Genomic DNA, 27,819 nt, shown 5'->3' on the forward strand with positions numbered 1-27,819 from the left:
TGCCCCAAAGATGAGGGAGTCAAGCTATTCTCCAAAGCACCAGAAGGCAGACCAAGAAGCAATGGATGGAAACCAGTAAAGGAGAGAAGCGATCTAATACAAAGGAGAAATTTGCTGACAGTGAAATTTATTGATTAACGATTAATCAGTGGAATGACTTGCCTCCAGATATTGTAAGAGATCGGGCAACCAGTTGTCTGAAATCATACAGGGTTTAGTTTTAGTTTTAGTTTAATTTATTGTGATTGCACCTTATACACCAAAATTAAATGCAGTGTACAGGATACATTAAAAATAAGACAAAAACACCCATCCTTCATATTCTATACAACTGTATTGAAAACCCCTGATATTGCATTCATATTGCACTATGCAGTAGAATTCAATATACTGTAGTTTACTGTTCTGGGATAGAAGCTGTTTTTCAGCCTATTTGACCTTGTACCAGTGGTGGGATTCAAATGTTTTTACTACCGGTTCTGTGGGTGTGGCTTGGTGGGCATGGTGTGGGTGGGTGGGTGTGGCTTGGTGGACATGGCAGGGGAAGGATACTGCAAAATCCCCCTTCCCTCCCCATCCCACTAACCTGCTTTCCAGCTCTGTTCTCCTGTGCAGGGCAACCAAAGAAGACCCAGCCAATCAGCTATGGGTGTGGCTTGATGGGAGTGGCATTCTGTGGGCGTGGCTTGGTGGACGTGGCAGGGGGAGGATACTGCAAAATCCCCATTCCCTCCCCATCCCACTAACCTGCTTTCCAGCTCTGTTCTCCTGTGCAGGGCAACCAAAGGAGACCCAGCCGATCAGCTGGGACTCAATGGGAGGCGGAGAATAGGTGGGGTTGGCAGGGCCAGTCGGAGGTGGGATTTGCTGGTTCTCCGAACTACTCAAAATTTCTGCTACTGGTTCTCCAGAACTGGTCAGAACCTGCTGAATACCACCTCTGTCCTGTACCATCTGCCAGATGGTAATAGTTCAATAGTTTCCTGCTTGAACAGGGGATTGGACTAGATGACCTCTAAGGTCCCTTCCAACTCTGTTACTCTTTTATATCTGTTAGCTGGACAGTCACTTGTCCCTTCTTATCCTCAGGTGGGAGACCCTGGCCTAAACCATTATGGATAAATGGCTGTCCAATCTCTTCTTCAAAGCCTCCAGTGACGTTCCGTTCCACTGGTTAATTATTCTCACTGTTAGGAAATTTCTCCTTCGTTCTAAGTTGCTTCTCTCCTTGATTAGTTTCCACCCATTGCTTCTTGTCCTGCCCTCAGGTGCTTTGGAGAATAGCTTGACTGCCTCTTCTTTGTGGAAATACCTTAGATATTGGAACACTGCTATCATGTCATCCCTAGTCCTTCTCTAAAATATTATGACAATTATTGATTTGATATTACCCAATATACTTTCAGTCACTGAAATATATTGTATAATCAGCTCAGAATCCATTCCAGATGTTGAAATAACATAACAAGCCTCAGATTTTACAGAAATATTCAGCTGAAGTTTTCATAATATTTAGAGCAAGGGTCTTCAAACTTGGCAAGCTTAAGACTTGTGGACTTCAACTCCCAGAATTCCTGAGCTAACATGACTGGAGGAGGCATTCTGGGAGTTGAAGTCCACAAGTCTTAAAGATGTCCAGTTTGAAGAGCCCTGCTTTAGACGATAAAGCCTGCAAAACCAAATGAAAATTGAAAAACCACTGATTATATCACAGATCTCCAATAAGAAGCATTGATAAATAGTAATGATTATTATAAATTTGCTATGGGTGATGGGTTACTAGCTAAAGTTTTGCTCGTTTATTATTCTTGCCAAAATCAGTGAGCAGTTCTTTAAAGCTCTGACTTAAAATAAAAAATAGGCTACAATTACAATCTATTGCATTGACTTCATTGACCACCAGAGAGCAGAATGGGACCAGCAACCAAATTTGAAAAAAAGAAAGCTTCACATTTTAGCTACTATAAATAAATAAAAAAACCTTCAAGTTGATTTGTTAGGAATTTGTTGGGCTGATGGCAAGGTCAGATAGCAGCAAATTGTAGCTGCACAATTCTTAACCTGCATTTGCCGGTGCCCCAAAGCAAACTCTTGCTATTTCCATCCTTGTTAATATTATGCCAGCAATATGGAGATAGAGGGAAAAAAAGAAAGAAATATGAAGCTGGTGCTCTCCTCCTCCTCCTTCCATTCTTCTCCACCATACGAAACCCATTCCCTTCTAGGACTGATGATGTTTCCTAGTTGGATCACGAAATGTCTACAAGAAAACAACCATGCTCAGAGAGTATCTCACAGCCATCCTCCTCCTCCTCTTCCTCCTCCTCTTTCTTGTCATAATTTCAGATCTTAAGGATAAAATTTAATTTTCTGAGTGAAAATATATTGTACCAAAGAACCTGGCTATGGTACTTAAGTCCTGTGTAAAATCTGACCATTGCACTGAAGGTAAAGTACACTGGTGCTTGGAGAGAAGAGATGTATAGCACATCTCGAGTTTCATTCTAAAAGAAAGGTGGATTATAACTCTGTGTGTGTGTGTGTGTGTGTGTGTGTGTGTATTTTAAACACTACTTCGCATATGATTATTATTCAACAAGGGGTTTTCCAATTGAATTCCTGGCATTTCCAGTTAAATGGCTCAGCTAGCAGATGGAGGAAAAAGGAAACAGACTTTCTGCCCCATTGAGTGAGACAATCCTAAATTAATTGGACAAACAGTAGCATTTGGTATAAATCTCCTTCCTACATTCCAGCTGGCATCAAGGATCACCCCTCCATTTCCAGTGGAGGAGACACTTTCAGGCCTCAAAATCTGTAGAAGGTGGAGTAAATATGGCGGAGGTAAGAGAGGCAGCGTGTGGGTGGAGGGGCTTCAGACACAGTGAAACCCTGAGTTCCCTCTTGTTGTGCTCTCTTTGCCCCACACCTTCAACAAACTTGACTGGGTGCTGGACGGTCACCATATCTGGGTTACCAACCCCCCCACCCCCTGGGAACACTAGAAGAGGGGTCACCAAACTTTTGGACCTCGGGGACCACCAAAGTCATAATTTTTAATCCCGTGGAGCACTAGTAGGAATTTTGACTGACAGTGGCTTGCTGATGTTGGTGGGAAAGTTGGTCCCATATTCCAGAGCTGCAGTAGTCACAAGACTGCTTCTACTTTTTCTGCAGAGACCCTGGGAAAATCCCCAAAAAAGTCTGCAGAAAAATTCCCCACCCCGTTTTGCTACCGGTCGATCGTTTTTTATTTGGGATCGCAGGATACCGTCTCCATCTCCGTTCTCAGGGGGAGAGAGAGAGGGAGAGACTTTTGGCTTCATGCAAGGAAAGCAGCAGAAGCCGCAGAAGTCTTTCTTTCTCTCCCCCAAACTCCGCCAGAAATGAGTCTTTGCTGGCGCAGCCTCTTGGAGCAGGAGGCCTTGCAGGGTCCCAAAGACTCATTTCTGGCGGAGTTTGGGGGAGAGAAAGAAAGACTTTGGCTGCTTTCCTTGCATGCAGCCAAAAGCAGGAGAAGAAAGAAGCGGAAAGAAGCAGCCCGGTGGCCAGGCCAGGCGCATGGGGGGCAAGTGGGGCAAGTTCCCCCCCCTCCACCTTTCCCCCCCTCCCCTCACTACCTCTTGTTGATCGTAATGCAAACAATGCAAGCCTCATGTTCCCGTGGGCCATGTGGGCGGTGCAGCCTTGTGTTCCTGCGCAGCCTAGATTAATTGCTTTGGGGGGGTGACATTTCTCTGCAGACCACCAACATTTTCTTGTGGACCACCAGTGATCCGTGGCCCACTGGTTGGCAACTGCACTGCAAGGCATCACTCCTTTGGTTTGAAAATGAAAATAAAAAAAGAAACCCCCCTACAAGGAAAAAAAAAACCACTTAATGGTAGCATCTCTTTGGTGTCACCTGAAAGTTGCCCAGATCTTGGCAGTTCAGTCTTAATAGTGCATGGAAGGAGGAAGAAAAACCAAGTCAGGAAGATCCACCCTCACTGTAGCTCCTGCCATCCCTTTGCAGATTCTGGGAGCTTCTCTGGTGATCCTTGCTGCCTCCTCTCTTCTTGCACTGATGATGTTACCTAGTTGGGTCATGAAACATCTGCAAGAAAAGAACCAAGCTGAGAGAACACCAAGGACCCCACGATCTCTTCTCTTTTTTCCACTCTCTTGTTTTCTCCTTGTGAAGGAACCAGAAAAGAAAGATCTTAGCGGAGAAAGTCTTCCAAGCCAATGACAAAGGATTCTGTTGGCAACCTGTCCTAAAGTAGTGAATAGAATAGAATAGAGTAGAGTAGAGTAGAGTAGAGTAGAGTAGAGTAGAGTAGAGTAGAGTAGAATAGAAAATAGAAAATAGAAAATAGAAAATAGAAAATAGAAAATAGAAAATAGAAAATAGAAAATAGAAAATAGAAAATAGAAAATAGAAAATAGAATAGAGCTGGAAGGGGCCTTGGAGGTCTTCTAGTCCAGCCCCCTGCTTAAGCAGCAGAACCTTTACCATTTTAGATAAGTGACTGTCTAGACTCTTCTTAAGAACATCCAGTGTTGGACCATCCATGCTTTCTGGAGGCAACTTCCGTTCCGCTGGTTCCACTGTTACAGAAACAGGGACTTTAATTAAATGAATCCTGGCTTATAAGTAGCCATCAAACTGTGTTTGGGAATAACAAATGATCTTTAGAGGAAAAGAAGACTTGGCCCAAAGAAGAGCACGAGGCCACTCTATTCTCATTCTACTCTGGGACATTCAAGATGCTAATCACAATCTTTGATGGCACATTGTTTTCCTTCACAAACCACAGGATTTCCAATTGTGGCCGACATAAATCTTGATTTCGGTATTATATCTAAAGCAGCAGTCAAATCCAGGTTGACAATGTCAGAGTTACTTCCAGAAGAAACCTCCAAACTTTGCCACCAAGCTGTTATTGTTGAGTTGGCAGGAAAGGAACTTGTCAAATCCATGGAGAGCAATCCTACAGACTCTGCAATCCATCCACTTTGATTGACATGCAGACAGGAGGAAATAACATCCGGTGGCTATCCCAGCTCTGAGAACATCTTGATCCAAACTTCTGCCTACTTGGGGTGTGTCCTTCCTTTGCATGCTTCCCAACACAGGTTAGCGATTTGGTCCTCCAGAAGGCCCTTTCTCCTGGTACCCCAATAACCCCACCCAGGAAGAGATGCATCGAAGTGGCGATTCTCTCAGGACTTTTGGCAAACATAATTCCTGTCAATGTTTACAACTCCGTTCATGGTTCATCAATAATTCAGCTTAAACAAAACCAGCTTGGATTTTTTTCCCCTCCTCTAAAAGGATTTTTGGGCTGTTTACTTCTGTTTTGTTTTGTTTTTGTTTTTTTTTCAACGGAAACATTAAAAAGCCAAGGCCTGAGATCCTGGGGGGATCTGATTACACTGAGAGATAATTTCCCTCCCTCGTGATCTTAGATGGGCAAATAAAATCCAGCATTTTGCACAAAAGGAAAAAAAAAATCACACTGAAGCCAATGCAGCAGCAGCAGGAGAGGAGGAAGTCAAAGGCGCATCTCCAACTTTGGCAGAAGACAACTTCTCAAAAGCCATGCATTTTTAATGCACGCTGAAAGTCGTAATGGTCTTCAGCTCCTAATGTCCATTAATGATCTCTGCATACCACAAAGATGTTTCTAGCCGATACCTTGGAGAATTCGTTCCATCCATCTTGAAACTTTCTCTGAGCTTGCTCGCAGAGGAAGAGCTGTGATTGAAAGGGGCAGCATCAGCTCGGGAGAAGGAGAAGGATGGCGTTGGGGTTACGGAAATCATATTCGGGTAAGGAGGAAAAGAAAAGAAGGGAGGGAGGGGGGGGAGAGAAAGAAAGAGAGAGAGAGAGAGAGAGAGAGAGAGAGAAAGAAAGAAAGAAAGAAAGAAAGAAAGAAAGAAAGAAAGAAAGAAAGAAAGAAAGAAAGAAAGAAAGAAAAGAAAGAAAGAAAGAAAGAAAGAAAGAAAGAAAGAAAGAAAGAAAGAAAGAAAGAAAGAAAGAAAGAGAAGAAAGAAAGGAAGGAAGGAAGGAAGGAAGGAAGAAATGGAAGGAAGAGAAGGAAGGAAGAAAGGAAGAGAGAAAGAAACAAACAAACAGAAGGAAGGGAAGGAAGGAAGGAAAGAAGGAAGAAAGGAAGAGAAAGGAAGAAAGAAAGAAACAGAAGGAAGGAAGAGAAGGAAGGAAGAGCAGAAGCGGTTTAGAAAGGAGGTAACTTGGGGAAAAGAGCTGGGTAGCTTTTTCTGGGGTCTGCAATGGAAACGGAGCTTAAGATTCGATGTTTCTCAGGGTCTGTTAAGTGGTTTGTGGGGGAGGGAAGATTTATACCATCTCTTTGGATCCAGAAACTCCATCAAATAATAATTAATTTTATTTAGCCTATGGCAAAAAAAAAAAAAAAGCTAAAAAGCACATCACCGTGACATTCTCGATGACCAAATATGAGTCTATTTACTTGGTTTTCAAATTTAAACAATACGTGATGGAATTGCCTACAGAAAGCCTTTGGGGTTATGATAATAATATTGTAATATTTGCCAGCAGCTAACAGAATCACAGAATTGAGAGGGAGGACATTTGGTCAGGTGGTAAATTTGTTTCCTCCAATGTACTAACATGGAAGCAGAATTCTATCATTCCTTCATATACGGAACACACTTAGTTGGGAAATTCACATGGCAGCAAAGGCTTTCTGTGGAGGGAAAATTCAGGGAAGAAATGCAATCAAGAACTCTCTTGCAGGAATTCTGTTGCATTTCCCAGCTGTAACTTACCCCAAACTTCTTGGAATTGCACTGCATGTTTTGTACAACACTGAGATGTAAAAAAAGGCTCTTTGCTTGCAACCAGCTTGCTTCCTACCCTGGTTTGTTTGTGGTTTGGTTAAACTTGACATACAAAGTAGCGGGGAGGTTTTCTGGTGAAATAACCCGATTTATGCCTAGCCACGTCGCGATGATAGATTTCTTGGAGACTGAAGAAAACTCTCTGGGTTTGTGAAATTACAAGCTGAACCAACGCCCAGTGACAGAAAGGGTACCATCCCCAATCCTTCCTCAGTAGTATTATTTCCCCCCCCAAAAAAAAAAATTAATAATAATGCTTGCTCATTGTGACAACCAATGGAATATCTAACGTCTTACCTACAAATTTTGTTATTTTCTGTATGTTTCTCTTCCCTCAGCCTTACTTCAATTCCTTTTATTTATTTAAAAAAAAAAAAGGAAAGTTGCAGTCAAACTAGGTTGGAGGTTGGAACCCAATGGTGCAGCTAAAGCAGCTTACAAGGGGTGTCAAAGACACCATGACAAGGTCAATGGCATTAAACAGGATGTTGGGGTGTTTTGTTCTGGGTTCGATGGTAGCCGTGTCATGATAGGAAAACTCAGCTCCAAAAATCCTGCATTCCCTTGACCAAAATACTTATAGGTGAGAAATAATGACTTTTGCAGAGCCTGAATGTTGTTGATCCCTTGCTTGGTGTTCAACCTCTTCTTTGGAATTAAGGAGAAACTTCCTAACAGGGAGGACAATTCACCAGCGGAACTGCTTGCCACCAGAAATTGTGGGCGCTCCATCACTGGAGGCTTTTAAGAAGAGACTAGACAATCACTTGTCTGAGATGGTATAGGTTTTCCTGCTTAAGCAGGGGGCTGGACTAGAAGACCTCCAAGGTCCCTTCCAACTCTGTTATTCTATGTCATAGCTCATTCATTCTATTGTTCTATTGAGGTTGGGAGAACATTCGAAATGAGAGTTTTTTATTCGAAACGAGACGGATCCAGTGTTCTATGCACATTAAAGAGACTATGGGGTGGGGGGGGGGGGTTGTAAACCACAGAACCTCACATTCGTCCTTGGAATTACTTTGTGGTGCCCCATCCAATCCCTAAATCAGGTCTGCTCAGCTCTTTTGAGATGAGCCAAAAATAGCAGGAAAGAAGAAAAGGGGTTTTTGTCACCTTTTTGCCGGATGTCAAACCAAATTTTCCCTCTTTTTGTCGGTCTGGCCTTCCAACCAGAAACTCTATTGTGGGCAGGCAGACTCGGCATGGGAGCAGCTGCATTCTGAACTTGCAAGCAGTTGCTCTTTTTTTCCAAAAAGAATATAATGGAGAGGAACACGAGGCCTCTACTTCAAAGTGCTCCAAAGTATTTGCTCTCCCCCCCCCAAAAAAAGGCTCATCGGGGCCACGGCTCGAGAATGCTGCATGGAAAGCCGCCTGCTTTTGATCTTGTTTCAAATCTGCAAGAAAGTTTTTTTGGGTTGGTTGTTGTTGTTGTTGTTTGCCGTGACCCAGAATTCAGCAAATTTGTTAACGGCCTTAGTTGTATTCCCTCCTGCATTTTTGGCTCCAAATCATGGTGGACTTCATTCTTAGCGGGGGTAAGATTTTCGTTGGGGGCGGGAATTGGGGGAATACTCTAAAGGAGATGGATCCAATGATCTGTACTCATGAAACTGACTGTGGGGGGGCTTGTAAATGGTAAATTAAATGCAGGTATCGGTTCCAACAATTGTGATTTATCGGTAGGATGGTTGGATAGCTCTAGGTTCCATAAATTGAAGCATAATGTGATTGTGCGATTGTGGGTGCTCTCTATGTTTGGACTTTGCATTACCCAACTAGGTAACATCATCAGTGCTAGGAGGGAGAAGGGTGTACAGTGGGGAGAGAAGGAGGAGGAGGAGGAGGACTGTGGGATTATATCTGAGCTTGGTTGTTTTCTTGCAGGCATTTCATTACCCAACTAGGTAACATCATTAAGGAGCAACTAACAAGGATTCTTGTTGTGTTTGACTTTGGATATGCCTCTCATATACATAGCAGTGCTAGGAGAGAGAGAGGTGTACAGGGGAGAGGAAGAGGAGGAAGAAGAAGAGAAGGAGGACTGTGGGATGCTTTCTGAGCTTGGTTGTTTTCTTGAAGACATTTCATTACCCAACTAAGTAACATCATGTAGTTGACTAACGAAATGTCTGCAAGAAAACCACCAAGCTCAGAGAGCACCAAGGATCCCGTAGTTCAACCTTCGGCTACAACTATTTTCATCTATGGGTATAATGTGAGTTTAGGTTGCATAACTAGATAAAAGCATAAGCAGCAACTAACAAGGATTCTTGTTGTTTGACTTTGGATATGCCTCTCATATACATAGCACGGGCCCATTTTGGAAAGAAACCAAAGGTGTGTTAACTAAGGGAGCCACAGCTGGCAGGGTTGCCATCCTCAAAGATGTGGAGGACAAAACAGAAAACTGGACCATTGTTCCATGGCTGATATCTGTTGGCTACAGTTGAGTTTCAGGGTTTAATGGTGGTGAGAGCCATGGTGGCTCAGTGGTTAAAATGCAGTATTGCGGGCTAATTCTGCCCACTGCCGACTGCCAGCAGTTCGATCCTGGTCAGCTCCAGGTTGACTCAGCCTTTCGTCCTTCCGAGGTGGGTAAAATGGGGACCTGGATTGTTGGGGGCAAGAGGCTGATTCTGTAAACCGCTTAGAGAGGGCTGGAAAGCACTGTGAAGCAGTATATATGTCTGAGTGCTGAGTGGGAAGGAAGGAAGGAAGGAAGGAAGGAAGGAAGGAAGGAAGGAAGGAAGGAAGGAAGGAAGGGCAGTGGTGGCACAGTGGTTAGAATGCAATATTTCAGGCTAATTCTGCCCACTGCCAGTAGTTCGATCCTCACCAGCTCAAGATTGACTCAGCCTTCCATCCTTCCAAGGTCGGTCAAATGAGGACCCAGATTGTTGGGGACAATAGGCTGATTTTGTAAACTGTTTAGAGAGGGCTGGAAAGCACTGTGAAGTGGCAGGTAAGTCTAAGGGCTATTGCTATTGGTGACTATGTTCTAGACAGCAGATATCCGCCATAGTTGCTGGTGGAACAGAAGGAAATCTGCTCGCTAGGCCACAGTCCCAAAACCCTGATGCTCAACCCTGCCCCAAAGGAGTCTTCGTTGTGCTAGAAAAGAGGTAGGGAACCCATGACCTCCTTTTGCACTTTTCATCAGGGATGTGTTCTTGCAAGATGCGGGCAGATGGCTACATGTTGCAGAGTCCCAAGTCCTGTAAAATTGTGGGATTCACAGCTGAATTCCCATCTGCTGTAGAGCGCCTACCCAGCTGAAATTCAACAATACCCAGAAACCCACGTAAGTGTTAGCACCTTCTCGATGCAGGATGCAGGAGCCAGTAGAATCGGGCTCCCTTTGCTGGGTGGACAACCTTCTCTTGCATTGCTACGATTGGGATTCCTGATTTCAGAGGACAGTTGGACTAAAACGTATGAAGAACTGTTGCAGGATTTAGGTTTGGCTAGTCTAGAGAAAAGAAGGGCTAGGGGGGACATGAGAGCAGTATTTGAGGGGCCGCCACAAAGAAGAGGGGGTCAAATTATTCTCCAAAGCACCCAAAGGCAGGACAAGAAACAATGAAGGGAAACTCAATCAAGGAGAGAAAAGCAACCTGGAATTGAGGAGAAACTTTCTAACAGTGAGGACAATGAACCAGTGGAACAGAAGTTGCCTTCAGAAGTTGTGGGTGCTTCATCACTGGAGGTTTTTAAGAAGATACTGGACAGCCACCTGTCTGAAAAGGTATAGGGTCTCCTGCTTGACCAGGGAGCTGGACTAGAAGACCTCCAAGGTCCCTTCCAGCTCTATTCTGATTCTGGTCTGTAGGACAATCAATATGGGGTGACTGTATGATTCATGGTGGTTTTGGAGGCAGGACAGGACAAAGGATGTAGGCTAAGTGCAAGGAAGACCTTTCAGATCATAGAAGGGAGTAGGAGATAGAACATGCTGTCTTTGAAAAAGATGGGCTGTCACTCACTCATGTTTTTCAAAAATGAGAAAAGAAGATGGGTTGACAACTAACTAGCAGTAGCTTTTCTGCATTGGAGGAGAGTCTAGGCTAAGGGTCTTCAACCTTGGCTACTTTTTGACTTGTGGTCCCCAGCCTCAGAATTCCTCAGCCAGCCATGCTAGCTGGGGAATTCTTGGGAGTTGAAGTCCACAAGTCTTAAAGTTGCCAAGGTTGAACATTCCCAATCTAGGCCATCAATGAATTCCCCCACCACTTCTAGAAAGCCAACCATTCAAGGTTGGATTGGTAGATGGTACAGAACATCTCCCTTTAATGACCCCATAATCCCTTGCGGGGTGGAGTCAGGGTGACTGAATGGAGCTGAGTATTTACTGGCCAGATGGCCTTCCTTTTGCCAACAATGGTACAGAACACTAAGGTGCCCTAAAGAGGATGGCTCATTTGTGAGAGGCCGCATGTATGGATAGCATGTAAACACCCTTGTGTGGGACGGGGATGAGAATCAGCACTTGCTAAGGGTTGAGACCCTTTGGAAGATCTCTTGCAAGCTCAACCGGGAATTTCTAGCCATTGGCCACCAAAGGTGCAATTTTGGTTGATGAGAACTCCAGTAAACCAAAGATGGGTGTCCAGCAGGACATTTGGAGAAACAAAGCAGGAGGGCAGCAAGGAGATCTTGGTCATCATCAGAGACTTCTGATCTGGTTTCTTCAAAGATCACAGAGTCACCAATGGCTATTCAGGCCTCAGAACCTCTGGGGAAGCAGAAGTGACCCTTTTCATGGAGGGAAGGAGCTGGCCAAGCCCAGGTGGTCAGGGCAACTTTCCCATCTTCTTATCCACCCTGGCTTTTGGTACTGGCGTTCTCCAGATCACCTCCTGCTCCGGATTTTTCCCAAGCACAGCAGGGAGGCTGGAGACTCGGGTTCCTCCTCTAGCTCTCTGGTTTCTTTCTGCTTGGCTTCTCTCTCCCTCTCCCTCTTTCCCCTCCCCTCCTCCCGGCGTTTGCCTGTGGATTTTCACGAGCCAGGGATCGGCCGGCCTCGCCGTACCCGGGCTTTCCAAACCGTCCCGATCAAACCACGTTAGTTTGGGCGCCTATCTCGGTTTGGCGACGGACTTTCTTTATTTGAGCCTTTTCCTCTTTTTTCGGGAGGTATCTCGGGGCAGAAGGAAGACGCCCCGGCGGCGCCTCTGCCCAGAGGAGGGAGAGTCCCCTTCGGACCGTGCGCTCCGTCTCCTCCTCCTCCTCCCTCCCCCTGCGTACCGAGCCCAGTTTCTGCATTCATGCCAGAGGGGAGGAGGGAGCAAAGCCACCCGGGGCTTTTGCCGCGTCGCCTCCTCCTCCTCCTCCTCTCTTCTCCTCCCTTCGCCGCCGCGCAGCGCCTGGAGGAGAGCGCAGCCTCGGTCGTTCGGCGTTGCTGTTGCTACTGCTGCTGTCGAAGGAAAAACCCGACCGACCGCCCGTTGGCTCGCTTGTCGCCGCCTTCTCCTCCTCCTCTTTCTCCTCCTCCTCCTCCTCTCCCTTTGCAGAGCGCGCGCTCGCCTTCTCAAAAAAAGACGCCAAAGCCTCGCTCCGTCCGGCAGCTTTCGGGAGATGCTGCGGCGAAGAAGGCTGCCCCGCTGAGCAGGACTCCAACCGAGCTGGCCTTCCCGGGGAGCTTAGCGGCTGAGGACACCGCCAACCTCCTTAGGAGCCGCTCTCCGGAGTAGGGGACGCCAAGGCGTCTCTCCGCAGCCCCCTTCTCCCGGCCGCGGGGTCTTAACAGGTTGTCTCTTCGCCGGACGGACAGGGGCGCAAAGGCAGAGCCTTTCAACCGGAGGCGGGGAGTGGGGGGGCAGGTGCCGGCGCCAGTGCTGCGCCAGGGCGCCTTGAGAGCCGTCCGGGGACCTGTTGGGCGTCCCGCTCCGGTTTCTCTGAAGGCAAAAGGAACTTGGGCGTCCCGGGATCGAAGTTGAGGGAGCTTCTTGCCTTGCAGCGGCCCGGGAAAGGGGGGTGGTCGCCGCCTTTGGGAAGCACCCCTTCCTCCCTCCGTCGCCCAAGGGCGCACGCTTTTCCCACCTCCGCCAGCGCACCTCGGCGGGCACACCGGGAGCGGGGGGAGACGGCCTAGCCCGCCGTCCCGCCGCTTCCTCTTTTTTTAGATCCCCGAGGGGTGGCGAGAGCAGCATGCTGGGGGCCTCCCCCGCAGGCAGCGCCCGCAGCCCCGCCGAGTGACCCTCCAGGGTGGCGGCTATGGCGGCAGCCATCGCCAGCTCCCTGATCCGCCAGAAGAGACAAGCGAGGGAGCGCGAGAAGTCCAACGCCTGCAAATGTGTCAACAGCCCCAGCAAGTCCAAGACCAGCTGCGGCGACAAGAAGAAACTCAGCGTCTTCTCCCGGGTCAAGCTTTTCGGCTCCAAGAAGAGGCGGCGGAGGAAACCAGGTGAGGAGGCGCCTGGACCCAGCCCGGGGTAAGGTGGGCGGTGGGGGTGGGGGGTGCTGAGAGGCGGTGTGGAGGCTGTTCGCGGGTCCGGTCTTCTCCTTCCTTCCTTCCAAGCTTTGGCCAGGGGGCTCAAGTAGGAAGTGCTGCAGTCTCCCAAACATTGGGATGAGTTCTCCTGACCCAAAGCAAGCCAGCTGCGTTTTCATGGGGATGCCTTGAGCCTTGGGGAGGTGTGGATTCATGCCAAGAAAGCCACCTGCTTATCTTGAGGGGAAGCAACTCCCTCCCTCTGGGGGTCTTAGGAACCCAGTCCTTGGAGAAAGCTGGGCCAGCGGTCCCTTGGGTGGAAGGCTCTTCAGTCTTCCTTTCAGTGAATGAGGCAAGGATAGCAATAGCAGCATCCCTTGGACTTATATATCACTTCACAGTGCTTTCCAGCCCTCTCTCAGCAGTTTACAGAGTCATCATCTTGCCCCCCAACCATCGGGTCCTCATTTGACCCATCTCAGAAGGACAGAAGGCTGAGTCAACCTTGAGCCGGTCAGGATCAAACTGCTGGCAGTGGGCAGAGTTAGCAATAGCACTTAGACTTATATACCACTTTACAGTGCTTCACAGCCCTCTCAAAGCAGTTGACAGAGTCAATCTCTTTGCCCCCCCCCCCAACAATTTGGGTCCACATCTTACCCACCTTGGAAGGACAGAAGGCTGAGTCAACCTTCAGCCTGGTGAGATTTGAACTGCTAAATTGGATAGATATAGTCTATCCTGAGCTGCAGGAACAAGAGAGGAGGTGGGACCTTCAGCGGTCTCTCCAGATCACCTCTCGGATGGAGAACCCAGAGGCTGAAGAAGATTGGAGTCAACATGAACGCTTACGTGTTGCAGAAGAAACGTGTTCTACAATCCAAATCATAGGGGACCTCTTAGAGGTCTTCTCCTTTGAGTGCAGCGTCTTGGGCTACATGAAACATTTGTTGGACTCGGAGAGGAGGGTGGTTCCTTGATGTTTTGGTCTCTTCTCTCATTCAAACATGAGCCAAATTGGGAAGGATGCCTTCTGGACCAGCTGTCTGGACCATTGGCTGGCTATAGGAGCTGTAGTCCAATTTATCTTGGCTGGGGAGATGGTGAAGCTATTCCAATTCCCCTTCTTCAGGTCCGAAAGTGCAAAAGATTGGACACAGGTCATACCTGTGTGTCACAGGTCATACTGTGTCTTCTTTCTCAATGGTCTTCCTTTCCCAAAATCAAGGTGAGCCATCTTTGTAAGCTACAGTTGCGGTGTTGGATGGAACTGAGCAGGTGATAGTCCCGTAGCCATACAATGGTGGATCTCTAAAGAGATCCCTATGCCACCCTTGGTGAGATCTCTTGCAGAAATTATAGGAAGACCAAAGGCTTTATATCATGGGACCATCATAAGAAATGGGGAGGGGGAGAGAGAAGGACAAGGCTTTGGAGAAGACCCAAAGATGGGGAAGCTCATCCCAGTCTCATGGATGAGATGATCCATGGAACTTGTGTTCAGAAACGAGGAACTTTGTGTGCAGAACACAAGAAACACACAACCAGGAGGTGACTCTCAGTGTTATATCTCACAGGTGAGCTTTGCCTTAACAGGAGGGAATAATACTATGTTTCACTGTGGTGTTATTTGTGTGGTGGTTTTGCAACCCACATGATATAATAGTGCCTTTTACTGGGTGCCTAGGTTGGCACTGGCGTTGACTTCGTATATGTCGAATTTTCACAAAATGCCAGACTTATAGCGACATTGACAAAGGTCCAGGGTGAAAAAATGACAGTCAGGTTTGCTCTTCTTTACTGTTCAGAATTCAGCAAGAAAATTAGGGAGGTATTTTTTTTATGTGCATCGCATGTCAAACATGCTCAGGACTTAAAAAACAGTGGACAAGTAGAAGGGGAAGAACTTTGACCCCTTCGTTTGGTGGTTTTTATATGGTGTTTTTTTTTTTTTTAAAGAAAGCTATAATCCTTTTTCTGTTCCCAAACCATCTTCTTCCCTCTTCTGCTGCTCACAAAGTAATTTCATTTTGGGGATGGAGGGGAGAGGAAGCTTCTAAAAAGAAAAAAAAATAACAAAAAGGACCCCTGGCTTTTATATTTTGAGGGGGGAATAACGGGATTTACCAAAGAAATCCTCAAATTTTGCAGAAGATCAGCGAGGTCTCCATCACCCAACCCTATTGCATGATTAAAATATAAAAGCTAGGGAGGGGGGGAGCAGGTTTGCTGTGAAAGCATCTGTAAATCAGCCCTTTTTTTGTTATTTCCTTCTAAAGGAGGAGCAGCCCAAGGCAAACATTTCTAAAATCTCCCCTCAGGGGAAAGAAACATCTGAAAAAATGAGGTGGCTTTTGCATATTCAAATGATTTGCATGTTCCGGATTTGTCACAAATAAACAAAACCCTGTGATGGGTTTATTTGGTTTATTGGTATGCAATCCTACATGGATAACACACAGAAAAGATTTGCCCCTCACTGTCCCTAAGCGACTTGCAAACAAAAGCATTTTGTACGTGTGCTTACGAATAAATAAATGAGCTGGCCAAGGGATTGGAAAAGAGAAAATGGGTACAAGGAACAGAAATCTGGCTTCCTTGAGGTCTGACACCCCTACCCCCCCCCCAAAAAAAAAGTCAGCCTGCTTGCACAGAAGAGACCCTTCTAGATGGGTGGAAACTACAGGCTGTTTTAATTGTTACGCAGCAACCAAATTTGCTATCCAGGAAACAGTCACAGCTGCCCTCCAAGGAGAACAGCTAACGTAACCAAAGTGTCTTCAAAACCCTGTTTGCCACTGGCTGAGGGCTACGCAACTTTTTTTTTCTTTCCTGTGAAACAGCCTTACTTGGAACAGTAGACCTAACTCCAGGTGAAGGACCAGGTTGGTTATCTCAAAGGTGGTTTTCCTCCACCCACCCACCCAAACTGGATTTTCTTTCTTTGAAGACGTTTAGTTTCTCATCCAAGGAGCTTCAGTTCTAAATCAACTGGGAGCTGGGGCGGAATGGAAGGGTTTATATTCTGCAAACAGGACTGCAAAGAATATAAATCTTTTCATTCCCCGCCGGTCAGCTAGAACGGAAGAAGATTCTGGGGTGAGAAGCAAAATGTTTTCAAAGGAAAACAAACTAAGAAAGCCTAGTTGTTTTTTTTGGAAAAGCAGTTTTGGGACAATCATGACTTGAATGACGGAGAATCTCTGTAGACAACCAGATTGGCTGTCAATTCACTGTCATTTTAAGTGGATTGTGACGAAAGAGATGTGATATACTTACACCCCTGGCATGTATTTTATTGCCCTTCTGCTCCTGTGACACAACTTTTAGGAGTCTTGGCAGGGTGAGGGCCTTTTATGGTTTCCAGAAGCTCTTTGTAATTGGGGGGCCCACACTCTATATCTCTATCATAGATAGATACGCCTTAACCGGTGCTCTTCCTTAAATGTTTAGTTAAAGTGAGTTGTGCTCTGGAGTGGAAATCAGATTAACAGGATCGCTTGGTCAGTGTGCAGTGTTCACAAAGCAGGTTGTGTCTATTCAGATCTTGGTTAGGTGATATGGGAAAATATTAATTTCAGGGGTTTGAGAATAGAACCCACATTTTCTGTCAACTGAAGTTGACTTGTTCTTTCCTAACTGGGCTTGAGTTTTGATCTAAGACAGATTCCCCCCCATGATCATGTCAAACAAACTAGGTTGCATGTCATCGCAGTATTTTGTGGAAGGAGATTTCCTTTGATGTTTTACATGAGGCTGAGTTTAAATTTTGGATTTTGGCCCTCCGAGGTCTTGGGGGGGTATTTCTATGGATGGGATTCAGTGAGAATCTCTCTTTAACTTCAGATGCTTGTTCCAGCAGGATTAACATCCATGGTGGTGTATGAAGAGGTTTTGTGACTGTGCCATTAAGTGGTTTCCATCTTAAAAGGACCATCAAATATTGGAGCAGGGATGAATTTCCCCAGCTTGGGGAAGGTTGAAACTCTGAGTTGAATGTGCTCAACAGCCAAAAAATATTTAAAAGATTAGCATGTTTCCTGACCAATAGTAACAATTATATTTTTGTGGACAATCCTAAAATTTGTATTCTTTGAAATCGCGACCCTTGAGTTTTTGGACATGACCAACCTCACTAAAGTCATGGTGGTTCTTAAGAATTTATCGCTCAGGCTATAATTAGCAGGGTTCACAGTTACTCTGTAAACAAAGGTTATTAACCCAAGTGGTTAGATTCATACAATGCTCTATGCCTCAGACAAACCCCTATCTGTGCTATTACCTATTCACAGGCTGGTAGGCCATATGTGATCAACTAGCCACCATTTTAGCAACCCTGTTCCTCTCTTAAAGAATGTCAGATCGTTAAAAATAATTAAGTTTCCTTCTAGCTGGTGCCTTTCTAATCTTAACAGAAATCTAGTCTTTGCTCCTTCGTCCATGTAATATGTTGGAATTTTGATCCTCTATGAAGTTTTTCAGGATTTAATAGCATCCACAGAGCTTTATAGCCTGCAGAGCAGTTGCTGTCCAAGGTGCTGATTTAATCTCTCTCTCTCTCTCTCTCTCTCTCTCTCCCTCCCTCTCTTTCTCTTTCTCTCTCTCACACACACAGAAACATTTATCCCTATATCTATCTATCTATCTATCTATCTATCTATCTATCTATCTATCTATCTATCTATTTATCTACCTGTCCTTCCTTCTTTCCTTCCTTCCTTCCTTCCTTCCTTCCCTATCTATCTATCTTGTCCATTTATCTATCTACCTGTCCTTCCTTCCTTCCCTAACTACTAGTATAGGGTTTCCTGCCTGAGCAGGGGGTTGGACTAGAAGACCTCCAAGGCCCCTTCCAACTCTGTTGTTCTGTTATTCTATATCTATCTATCTGTCTATCTATCTATCTATCTATCTATCTATCTATCTATCTGCCTTGTCCTTCCTTCCTTCCCTGTCTATCTTTCTTTCTGTCTGCCTATCCGCCTATCTGCCTGCCTGTCTGTCTATCTATCTATCCTCTACTTCAAATCATAGGAAAGTTTCTAATCCTGTTTCTTTCTTCTTGGGGGGAAAAATCCCCGAGGCAAAGCTTTTGACCTGCTTGAACCCGACATGGATACAACAACGGATTCAGGTTTCTAACATCTCCTGCTTGTTTGTTTTGCTTTGACAGAACCACAGCTGAAAGGCATCGTCACAAAACTTTACAGCCGGCAAGGATATCATTTGCAGATGCAAGCAGATGGAACCATTGATGGAACGAAAGAGGAAGAAAGCACATACAGTGAGTATATTGTTAGACATAAAAGAGCCAGTTTGGTTTGTTTGCACAATCTGCTAGTGGCCCATATGCATGGGTGTTTTTCCGAAGGCCGGGCTCATTTGGAAGTGATGTCATTGCTGCGTTCATGTTTGCTCTTCAACCTGCCAAAGGAGAGAAACACTTAGACACTAGATAAACCTACAGAGGTACATCTGCTTTCTGCAAAACTGGCCCAAACATCCTCTCCATGGATATATAGGGATGAATTCACCATCAGTTTATTTTGGATTGGGTTTTTCATGATCCGATCAGGAAACGTTCCTTTCCCATTCCATTTTTACCTGACTTAAAACCATACTGCTACTGTCAGAATAAGGAGAATTAAATGCTTCCACTTCCGTAGTGATGGTGATGGTTGGTAGCAATTAATCGTGGTGGACATTTTGTTTCCATAAATCTTGAGGTTCTGTTCCATTTGTCTCCCTTCCCCTTCTGCTGTGTTACGGTGTGCAACGGAGCATTAGCATATTTCAGTAAATAGGACGTGTATGAATTGGGGGAGAAATAACCTTTTGAGTGTGGTGGTGCACAGATTAGGAAACTATTTCAATTCTTCCCTTCCGATGCAAACCTTCATTTATGCTTTCCAAAAGAGGATCTTATCATTCTCGCCCCAAGTAATACATTGCTTGAAATAGAATGGTTTGCTTCCCGGGTTCTAAAATTCAGAACAGAGATAAGATGGCCATTTCTTCTGCAAAAAAAACAACAACACACATTTCAAATCTTTCTGTTGTTGTTGTTGCTCTTCTCTTCTCCAGTAAATTCCATGACAGTAGAATTTCAAAGAGACCCAAGAGAAGTCACATCTGTATTCCCCAACCAAGATTAGGAGGACATCTTCAGCTTTTATTAGGTGGTTGCATGTTTCCATTGAAGTAAACAGCAGCCAAATTTGTGTGGGGTTAGGCAAATGCCTTCTCTGCTATCTTTAAGGATTTTCAGAGGATTTGGTGACAGAGAACGGCTGATTCAATGCTGAAGTCCCATCTTTAGTTCCTACTCCTGTGGAAAGGATGAGGAAACATCTCCATCTGAAAGGTTGAAGAGCTACTGCTGTCAAAGAGCAACCTGGAATCTCACGTCTGCCCACAATCCATCCATGCACCTATCCATCCCTCTCTCCATTGATCCATCCATCCGTCCATCGGTCCTTTTATAGATCAAGAGACCAAAGTTTGTGGTCCTACATCTCCTACACCTAAGTTTGTCCAACCTATGCATTGACAATGCTGTTGGATGGGAAGCCATAACCCCATAAAACACGACTTCAACCGTTCCTAATTCTGGCTACTCTATTTTGGCACTGGAGGAATTTCTGCTGAAAATTCTTGGACTTTTATCTACAGCTTCTCTGGAAAGTTTGACAGCAACTTATGCACTTTGGCAACTGCTAAATAATATGTCTTGATGTTAACATGAGCTTTTACCAGCCAACATCTCTTCCCCTGCCATGAGTATGAAATATTGCTGAAACATTTGCAGGGTTGCAAGGAATTTTGGAGGGTGAAGCTGTTGGTTTGGATGGCTGCATGATGCCTGGGGTTGAACTCACCGAATCAATTGATTTCTGCTGAAAGGAGCATCCTTTAAGATATATCCTGTGGAACATTTGCTTTGCATTGGTTAAGGAACCTTTCTGTGTTGGCTTAGGCGTCCCTATTTTTGATGTAAGAAAAATGGGAAGGATTGACCATTCTCTTCTAGTCTATGGAGATCCAATCTCTCAATTAATTCATATAGATGGATCTCCATAGAGTGGAAGAGAATGGGAACTTGTTGACGTGGATTCTAACATTGTTTGGGTGACTTCAGCCTCTCTTCCCTGCTGGTAGCTTGGGGTTGATGGGAATTAAAAAATAAAAATAATAAAATAAATAACCTCCCATTGTGGTGACACTCATCATCATTGTCTTTTAATGACCCCATAATCCCTTGAGGGGTGGAGTATGGGCAACTGAATGGAGTTAGCAGACTGTTTAATGGCCGGATGCCCTTCCTGTCACCAATGAGGAGTTTTGTTTGGCAGATATACACTCATCATGCCCAGAGAGAGAAATAGCTGCCTCTACCTAGGATTGAACTCACAACCTCCTGATTGTGAGGCGAGAGCTCCACCTCTAGGCCACTGCACCTGACAACACACACTCGTACCAGGCATTCAATGGGCTCCATCCCACTCTGGGTTCCCCAGGGCCACTGGCAGAACCACTTCTTCAGGGCCTTCCAAAAGAGTGAAGGCCAGCCTAATTTCCAGAGGGATAATGTTCCAGAGGGATGGAGGAGGCCCTTCTTCTGGGTCCCACCAGATGTATCTCCTTAGGAGATAGGACCCACAACATTCCTTGCCGCCTTGCTCTACCAGGTTGGGTAGATGTGACCGGCAAGAGACGGTCCCTCAGACAATAAAATGGAAGACTCTCTGCTATCAACCATCTTTAAAGGAGAATATTTGTAGCTCAGGGTTGAAGTGAGGGGTCCTTGGTGCTCTCTGAGTTTGCTTGTTTTCTTGCAGACGTTTCATGACCCAACTAGGTAACATCATCAGTTCTACGTAGTAAGGAGTGCTGTTCATTGTCAGTTACTGACAGCAAACTGCACTTTTTACTAGAACTGATGACGTTACATAGTTTGGGTCATGAAACATCTGCAAGAAAAGAAGCAAACTCAGAGAGCACCAAGGACCCCTCATAAACCTTCTTTCTGGTCTCTTGGGAGCTTTGGCTGAGGACCCTGGGAGTTGTAGTCCAACTTATCCTGGAAGCCTGCCAATGAGTTAGGAAATGCAAGACTTATTCCATGGTCAACTTGATCCAGAAAGATTCCCAAGGAAATTCTTTGCTTATGCATGTCAGTTTGGGTTTTTTGTTTTAAAAAAAGAGTCTGTGAATTTTGCACGCATGCCCAAAAAATATTATTTTTCTTCCCTTTGTACTGGCGTATCAAAATCTGGTTTTGTTTCCACAATTCAGACTGAGGGACTAACTTTTTTTTCCCTTTTTCTCCTAGCTTTGTTTAACCTCATACCGGTGGGTTTACGAGTGGTGGCTATACAAGGCGTTCAGACGAAGCTGTATTTAGCGATGAACAGTGAAGGCTACTTATATACATCAGTAAGTGTCTGTTTTGTGTTGTTGTTTTTTGATGGGATGATCTGCCTTGCTTTGGACTCCCGAAAGAATATGGGTAGTCCTAGACAATGGAGCCCAATGTGTCTGTTGCTAAGTAAGACATTTGTTAAGTGAGTTTTGCCCCCATTTTAGGACTGTTCTTGCCATTCGCATTTAGTGAATCTGTGATGACCTGGGGCATGGCACAAAGGCAACACAGTCAGATAATTAGTAGGAATCCCTTTATTAGCTCCAACTTTGCCCTCAATGTACTGGCTACCTTCTGGCTGGAGAAAAACTCTCCTAGGAACAGCCTTTGGCTGCAGAGAGTCAAGTCCAAAACATGGTCAACAAAAACTGTAACTATAAGTCCAATCAAGGCAAAATGAGGTAATTAGTCCAGAAGGGCTAGGAGAAGGAATTCCAGATGTGAAGGAACGGCAGTAATTCAACCCAGTTGGGAGGCTGCCAGGAACGCAGATAACCAAAGTCACACAAGATAAACTCATGTTTGTTCCCAGCAGACACTGCACTCAGCATGTATCTCTTTTAAACTCTCTTCCCAGCTGTGGCTAATGAAGGGAATCAGGGCTCTTTCCTCCCCCATAAGCCCTGCAACCTATGTTGCTCCCTTCTCTGTTCCTCTCTGCATGCCCTAGGATCAAGAGGGGTGGGCCTGGGTCTTCGTCTGAATTCCCTCTCCCATGTTCTACCTCTCCCCTCCTCTGCCCAGCTGGACTTTGCCCTTCCCCAGTTTCCTCCACAGCCAACGGAGCCACACTCCCACTCCCTGTCAGCTGTTCGTCTTCCTCCTTGGATTCAGACTCCGACAGGGGCAGGACAGAATCACTGCAGTTGTTAAGTCAGTAAGACGGTTGTTAAGGGAATCTGGCTTCCCAAATTGACTTTGCTGGTCAGAGGGTTGCAAAAGGGAATCGCGTGAGCTCCCCGGGACACGGCAACCGTCATAAATATGAGTTGGTCTGAATGTTCATTACGTGGCCCTTGGGGCTCTTGCAATGGTCCTAAGTGTGAGAAAAGGGATTATAGGGCACTTTGCTGTTGTAACTGCGGGTAGTCACTAAAGAAATAGACGTAAGTTGAGGACTACCTGTAGGAATTGGACAGCCATTTGACCAGGATGGTATAAGCTATATGGTGTCTTGCTTTGAGCAGGGGGTTGCTGGAAGACCTCCAAGCTCCCCTTGCAGCCCTAGGGTGATATGGTCTCCATTCTAAATCTCATGTTTCTTTTAGAAGGTTTAGAGCCTCTAAATCTTAGTTTATTCAAGTAAATTTATCTGGGGTGTGCAAAAGACTCTGTTGAATTAATGCTGAATCCTTGCCCATGAGGTCAACTTTCCTGCTCACCTGGGGTGAACTGCGGCAGTTTAAAAGTAACTAAGCAGGAAAATGTCCTAATATTATTTCCACTTTTTTTATGGCTGCGAGTTATGACTACAATAAGCCTCTGCCGTGGGGAGAAGGTGGTGCGTGAGATATTAAAGAGATTTGTCTGATAGGGCTCTTGACAGGCTCCATCCAGGCTGGCAATAAGTAGATTCGTGGTTTGCTTCTGATCCGATAGTCCGGGGATATTTTGTGTCAGATTTGATCTTGGGATCTTTCTTCTTACGTGTTTAATAAAGAACATTCAATCATCTTTAGTTGATGGTGGAGGAAAAGAGAGGGAGGGAGGGAGGGAGGGAGAAAGGGAAGGAAGGAAGGAAGGAAGGAAGGGAGGGAAGGGAGGGAGGGAGGGAGGGGGAAAAGGGAGGGAGAGAGAAAGAAAAGAAAGAAAGAAATGAAGAAAGAAAGAGGGAGGGGGAGGAAGGAGGGAGGGAAAAGGGAGGAGAAAAGAAAGAAAGAAAGAAAAAGGAAGGGGGAGGAAGGAAGGAAGAAGAAAGAAGGAAGGGAAAAGGGAGGGAGAGAGAGAGAGAGAGAGAAAAAGAAAGAAAGAAAGAAAGAAAGAAAGAAAGAAAGAAAGAAAGAAAGAAAGAAAGAAAGAAAGAAAGAAAGAAAGAAAGAAAGAAAGAAGAAAGAGGGAGAAAGAGAGAAGGAAGGAAAGAAGGAAGGAAAAAAAGAAGGAAACATTTTTAAAGGGTTGCCTTTCTTGAGATATTCAATTCATTAATTAATATGATAGGTGACTTCTGGGGGGGGGGGGAAACACAACAAAGGGCTGAAGCTTGAAGCCAGTAGATCTTGATGTTGCAAACGTCTGTTTAAGAAAGGAAATTTGGTTAATGTGTGCTGTTCATCGCCCACTTGGCCATGCCTGGTTGACCACTCGCTCCTCGGCATCGTCCACCCCAATCTCACTTATGGTGTTATAAAGAAGATGGCAAGGCAGGTTTGGGATGAATTATTCATGGCATCTTTTCGTTTCCGGAGAAGAAGCTAGCATTAAATTACAAGAAGTAAATATGAAAGCTGGGTGTCGTAGAGTTAATGCGTTGGACTAGCCTCAAGGAAACCTAGACTATCTTTAGCTACTGAATTCCCTGGGTGATTTTGGACCCATGACCGGCTGTCTTCTCGGCTCATCCTAAAACACCCTGAACAAAAGGCAAGCTAAGCTCTCGTTAATAAATAGATTAAAATAAAATTGATAGTCCCCATCTAGCTGGGCTTTCTTTGTAGTGAGATCTCAGAAGAACTAGCCAACGGGATCTTTGGAGAACACTTGGTCTTTCCAAGGACCTGGCTTCAAATCAGCTTTTAGGGGTACAAATGAAATCTTGAATTGACTTAGACATACATGTGAATCCCACATAAGGGGGTATACAATCAGGGCCACCAAGCGAAGCTCCGTAAAATGTTTTGGATACTGCCTTGGGCTGTGATGTTCAGATGTTCTTCAGAAGGGATCCAGCTGTTTTCCAAAGCACCCAAAGGCCAGTCAAGGAATAATGGATGGAAACGGAACAAGGAGAGATTCAACCTAGAAATAAGAAGTTTTCTGACAGGGGAAACAGTCAACCGATGGAACAGAAGTTGCCTTCGGACGTTGTGGGAGCTTCATCACTGGAGAGATGGCCATTGGTCAGAAATGGTGTAGGGTCTCCTGCTGGGGCAAGGGGGTTGGACTCAGTGGTGGGATTCAAATTTTTTTACTACCGGTTCTATGGGTGTGGCTCGATGGGCATGGCAGGGAAAGGATACTGTAAAATCTCCAGTCAGAGATGGTATTTGCCGGTTCTCCAAACTACTCAAAATTTCCACTACCGGTTCTCCAAAACTGGTCAGAACCTGCTGAATACCATCTCTGGTTGGACTACATGTCCTACAAGGTCCCTTCCACCTCTGTTAATCTGAATCTAGCTAAGATAATCAAAGGCCTGGAAACTAAAACATGAAGAAGGGTTGCAGGAACTGGGCCTGGCTAGTTTAATGAAGAGAAGGGGAGACAGGATAGCAGTCTTCCCATATTTGAGGGGCTGCCACGAGAGAAGGAAGGGGTCCAGCTATTTTCCAAGGCACCTTTGAAGGCCAGACAAGCAATAGATGGAAACTGATCAAGGAGAGATTCAACCTGGAAATAAAGAGGAATTTTCTGACAATGAGATCCATCAACCCAAGGAACAGAATTTGCCTTTGGAAGTGGTGGGAGCTTCTTCATCACTGGAGGCTTTCAAGAAGAGACTGGACTGCCATTGGTCAGAAATGGTGTAGGGTCTCCTGCTTGGGAGGGAGGTTGAACTAGATGACCTACAGGGTCCCTTCCAACTCAGTTAATCTGTTATCAGAAGTGGCCCAAGATAGGGGATGTCCCCATCATTCAAATGAGTGAGTCCAGCACCGGATTTTGAAGCAGACCATGAAGGAAGATGCTGTGGTTATCTTTTGAGTCTCACTCATCCGTGATCTTCCCAAAGGCCCGAGAGTTGACCTCAGCCACCGAACAAGGCTGAGGTTCTCCTTCTCCAGGGAGAGATAGAAGAGCTTGCTTTCCTGCTCTCACCTTGTAAGTCGACTGTCTTGCAGAAAAGCATCCTAATAAATAAAAGATCTCAGGGGTGACCCAGCTGTTGGAGACTCCAAAGGAAACCGTTTTCTTCTCCTGCCGAGATGGCTAATTGGAAGAATTTCTCATTCGGTTCCGTTCCGATGCTTTGCTTTGCTTGTGCCTCGCTTCCCATGCATCACAATTACTTTGCACTGGGGGGGGGAGAGTGTGGGGGGCGGTGCAGGCAATCCAAAACAGCCGTCCCCAGAATTGCTGATCTCTAAATAGGCTGGAGGAAGAACAGGCTGCGGCAAGCATGCACTCCGGATGCGTGGGTGGGTGGGTGGCCGGAGCCTCAGTCTCTGACCTTTCGGTTTGGCTAGAAATGTCTCCCTTCCACTCGTGGCAAATCCTGAGGGTGTTGTTGTTGTTGTTTTCCACACAACTGCATAAGAAAGCCCACTCGCAGAGAGAGAGACACACACAAAGAGAGACACACACAGAGTGGGCTCGTGCCGTTTGGATGGCCTGAGGAGGCCCCCCCCCCGGTCCCTGCAAACTGTTTTGGAGGGGGGCGCGTGAGAAGTTGGATGGAGGCAGCAAAGCATCAGTTCAAAGCACCTCTGCAGTGTGGGTTGAGGGGGGGGTGTTGTTGGCCTGGCCTTCCCCACATTTAAAAGAAAAAAGAAAAACCTGTTTGATCTGTAATTCTGTGGTCCACAAGGAAGACAATTTTTACAGAAACTTCCCACTGATGCCCTCTCTTCTCCTCTCCTCTTCTATCTCTCTCCTCTTCTCTTCTCTTCTTTTCTCTTCTTTTCTCTTCTCTTCTCTTCTCTTCTCTTCTTTTCTCTTCTCTTCTTTATTCCAATATCTATTCTATTCTATTCTATTCTATTCTATTCTATTCTTTATTCCAATATCTATTCTATTCTATTCTATTCTATTCTATTCTATTCTATTCTATTCTATTCTATTCTAATTTATTCAATTCTTATTATATTCTAATTCTATTCTATTCTATTCTTTATTCCAATTATCTATTCTATCCTATTCTATTCTAGTTTATTCTATTCTAATTCTATTCTCTTCTAATTCTATTCTATTCTAATTTATTCTGTTCTATTTATTCTATTCTATTCTACCATGTTTTCCTGAAAATAAGACACTGTCTTATATATATATATTGCCACCAAAAAAAAGGCATTAGGTCTTATTTTCGGGGGATATCATCCACTGACTCACCTCACTTGCATGCGTCACCCCCCAGCCTCCTTTTCACTGTCAGGGGCCTTCAGGAACTTCTTCTTCTGCGGCCAAGCAAGGCTTTCCTGAAGGCCTCTGCAGCTGATAAGAGAGCCCAGATCGATCAGCTGTTATCAGCTACAGAGGCCTTTAGGAAAGCTGTGCTGGCTGCAGAAGAAATGGTCTGGCAAGGCAGGGGTTGGGGTGCGCGAGGCCTAGCTACAACACCCTCCCATCCCCACCCTAGCTTAATTTTTACCTGTCTACTCTGGAGTGAGTGGGATCTTAATTAGGGCTTATTTTGTGGGTAGGGCTTATATTGGGTGCACAAGTAAAAATCAAGCTAGGACTTATTTTCACACTAGGTCATATTTTTGGGTAAACAGGGTATTCTATTCTATTCTATTCTATTCTCCACTCAGTTCTATTTCATTCCCTTCTATTCTATTCTATTCTTTTTTTCTTATGCTCTATCACAATACCTCTTAACAGCTTACAGGTAAACAATAAAATACCCTATGGGCCCTAGTTAGTATAGTTGTGAAGATTGTGTGTTGCCTCTCTAGCCTATGTCAACAGCAGCTATCCATCAGTACAGAGGACTAGCAACACAGACGTTGTTGTGCTTCATGCCATTCCCTTGAGTCGATAAAAAAAAAAGTGTACCCATGACACAGAAAGTAATTGCCAACACTGAAAATTCCCCATTGGCCCCTTACTTGACTTCAGTTTTACTAATCAGTCTAAAAGCCAAGGGAAAATCAAGAATGCTTCTACTCCCATTTGGAGATAGAATAGATTTTCCTCCTCTTGGCTGCCTGTGGATAGGTAGACTACAACTCTCTTAACTCCCAGTTGGGATGGCCCACTGGGAGAGGGGAGGGGAAAT

The 27,819-nt window shown here is 45.3% G+C and overlaps 1 protein-coding gene across 5 annotated transcripts in view; it reads left to right on the plus strand.

The window, feature by feature from the left end:
- Positions 1–27,819, plus strand: part of FGF13 (fibroblast growth factor 13) — a 117,066-nt gene that overhangs the window by 73,681 nt on the left and 15,566 nt on the right. For 4 of the 5 annotated variants that reach the window (XM_026685318.2, XM_026685320.2, XM_087971921.1 and 1 more), the window contains 2 exons: positions 18,477–18,587; positions 21,636–21,739. In XM_026685318.2, coding sequence (XP_026541103.1) covers positions 18,477–18,587; positions 21,636–21,739 — 215 coding nt within the window. Of the gene's footprint in view, positions 1–12,340; positions 13,277–18,476; positions 18,588–21,635; positions 21,740–27,819 lie in introns of those variants that run through there. The other variant, XM_026685319.2, reaches the window with a different exon arrangement.

Source organism: Notechis scutatus, chromosome 10, assembly GCF_049901735.1.
Source record: "Notechis scutatus isolate UNSWTSFEM ecotype Mainland chromosome 10, rNotScu1.2, whole genome shotgun sequence".
NCBI lineage: Eukaryota > Metazoa > Chordata > Lepidosauria > Squamata > Elapidae > Notechis > Notechis scutatus.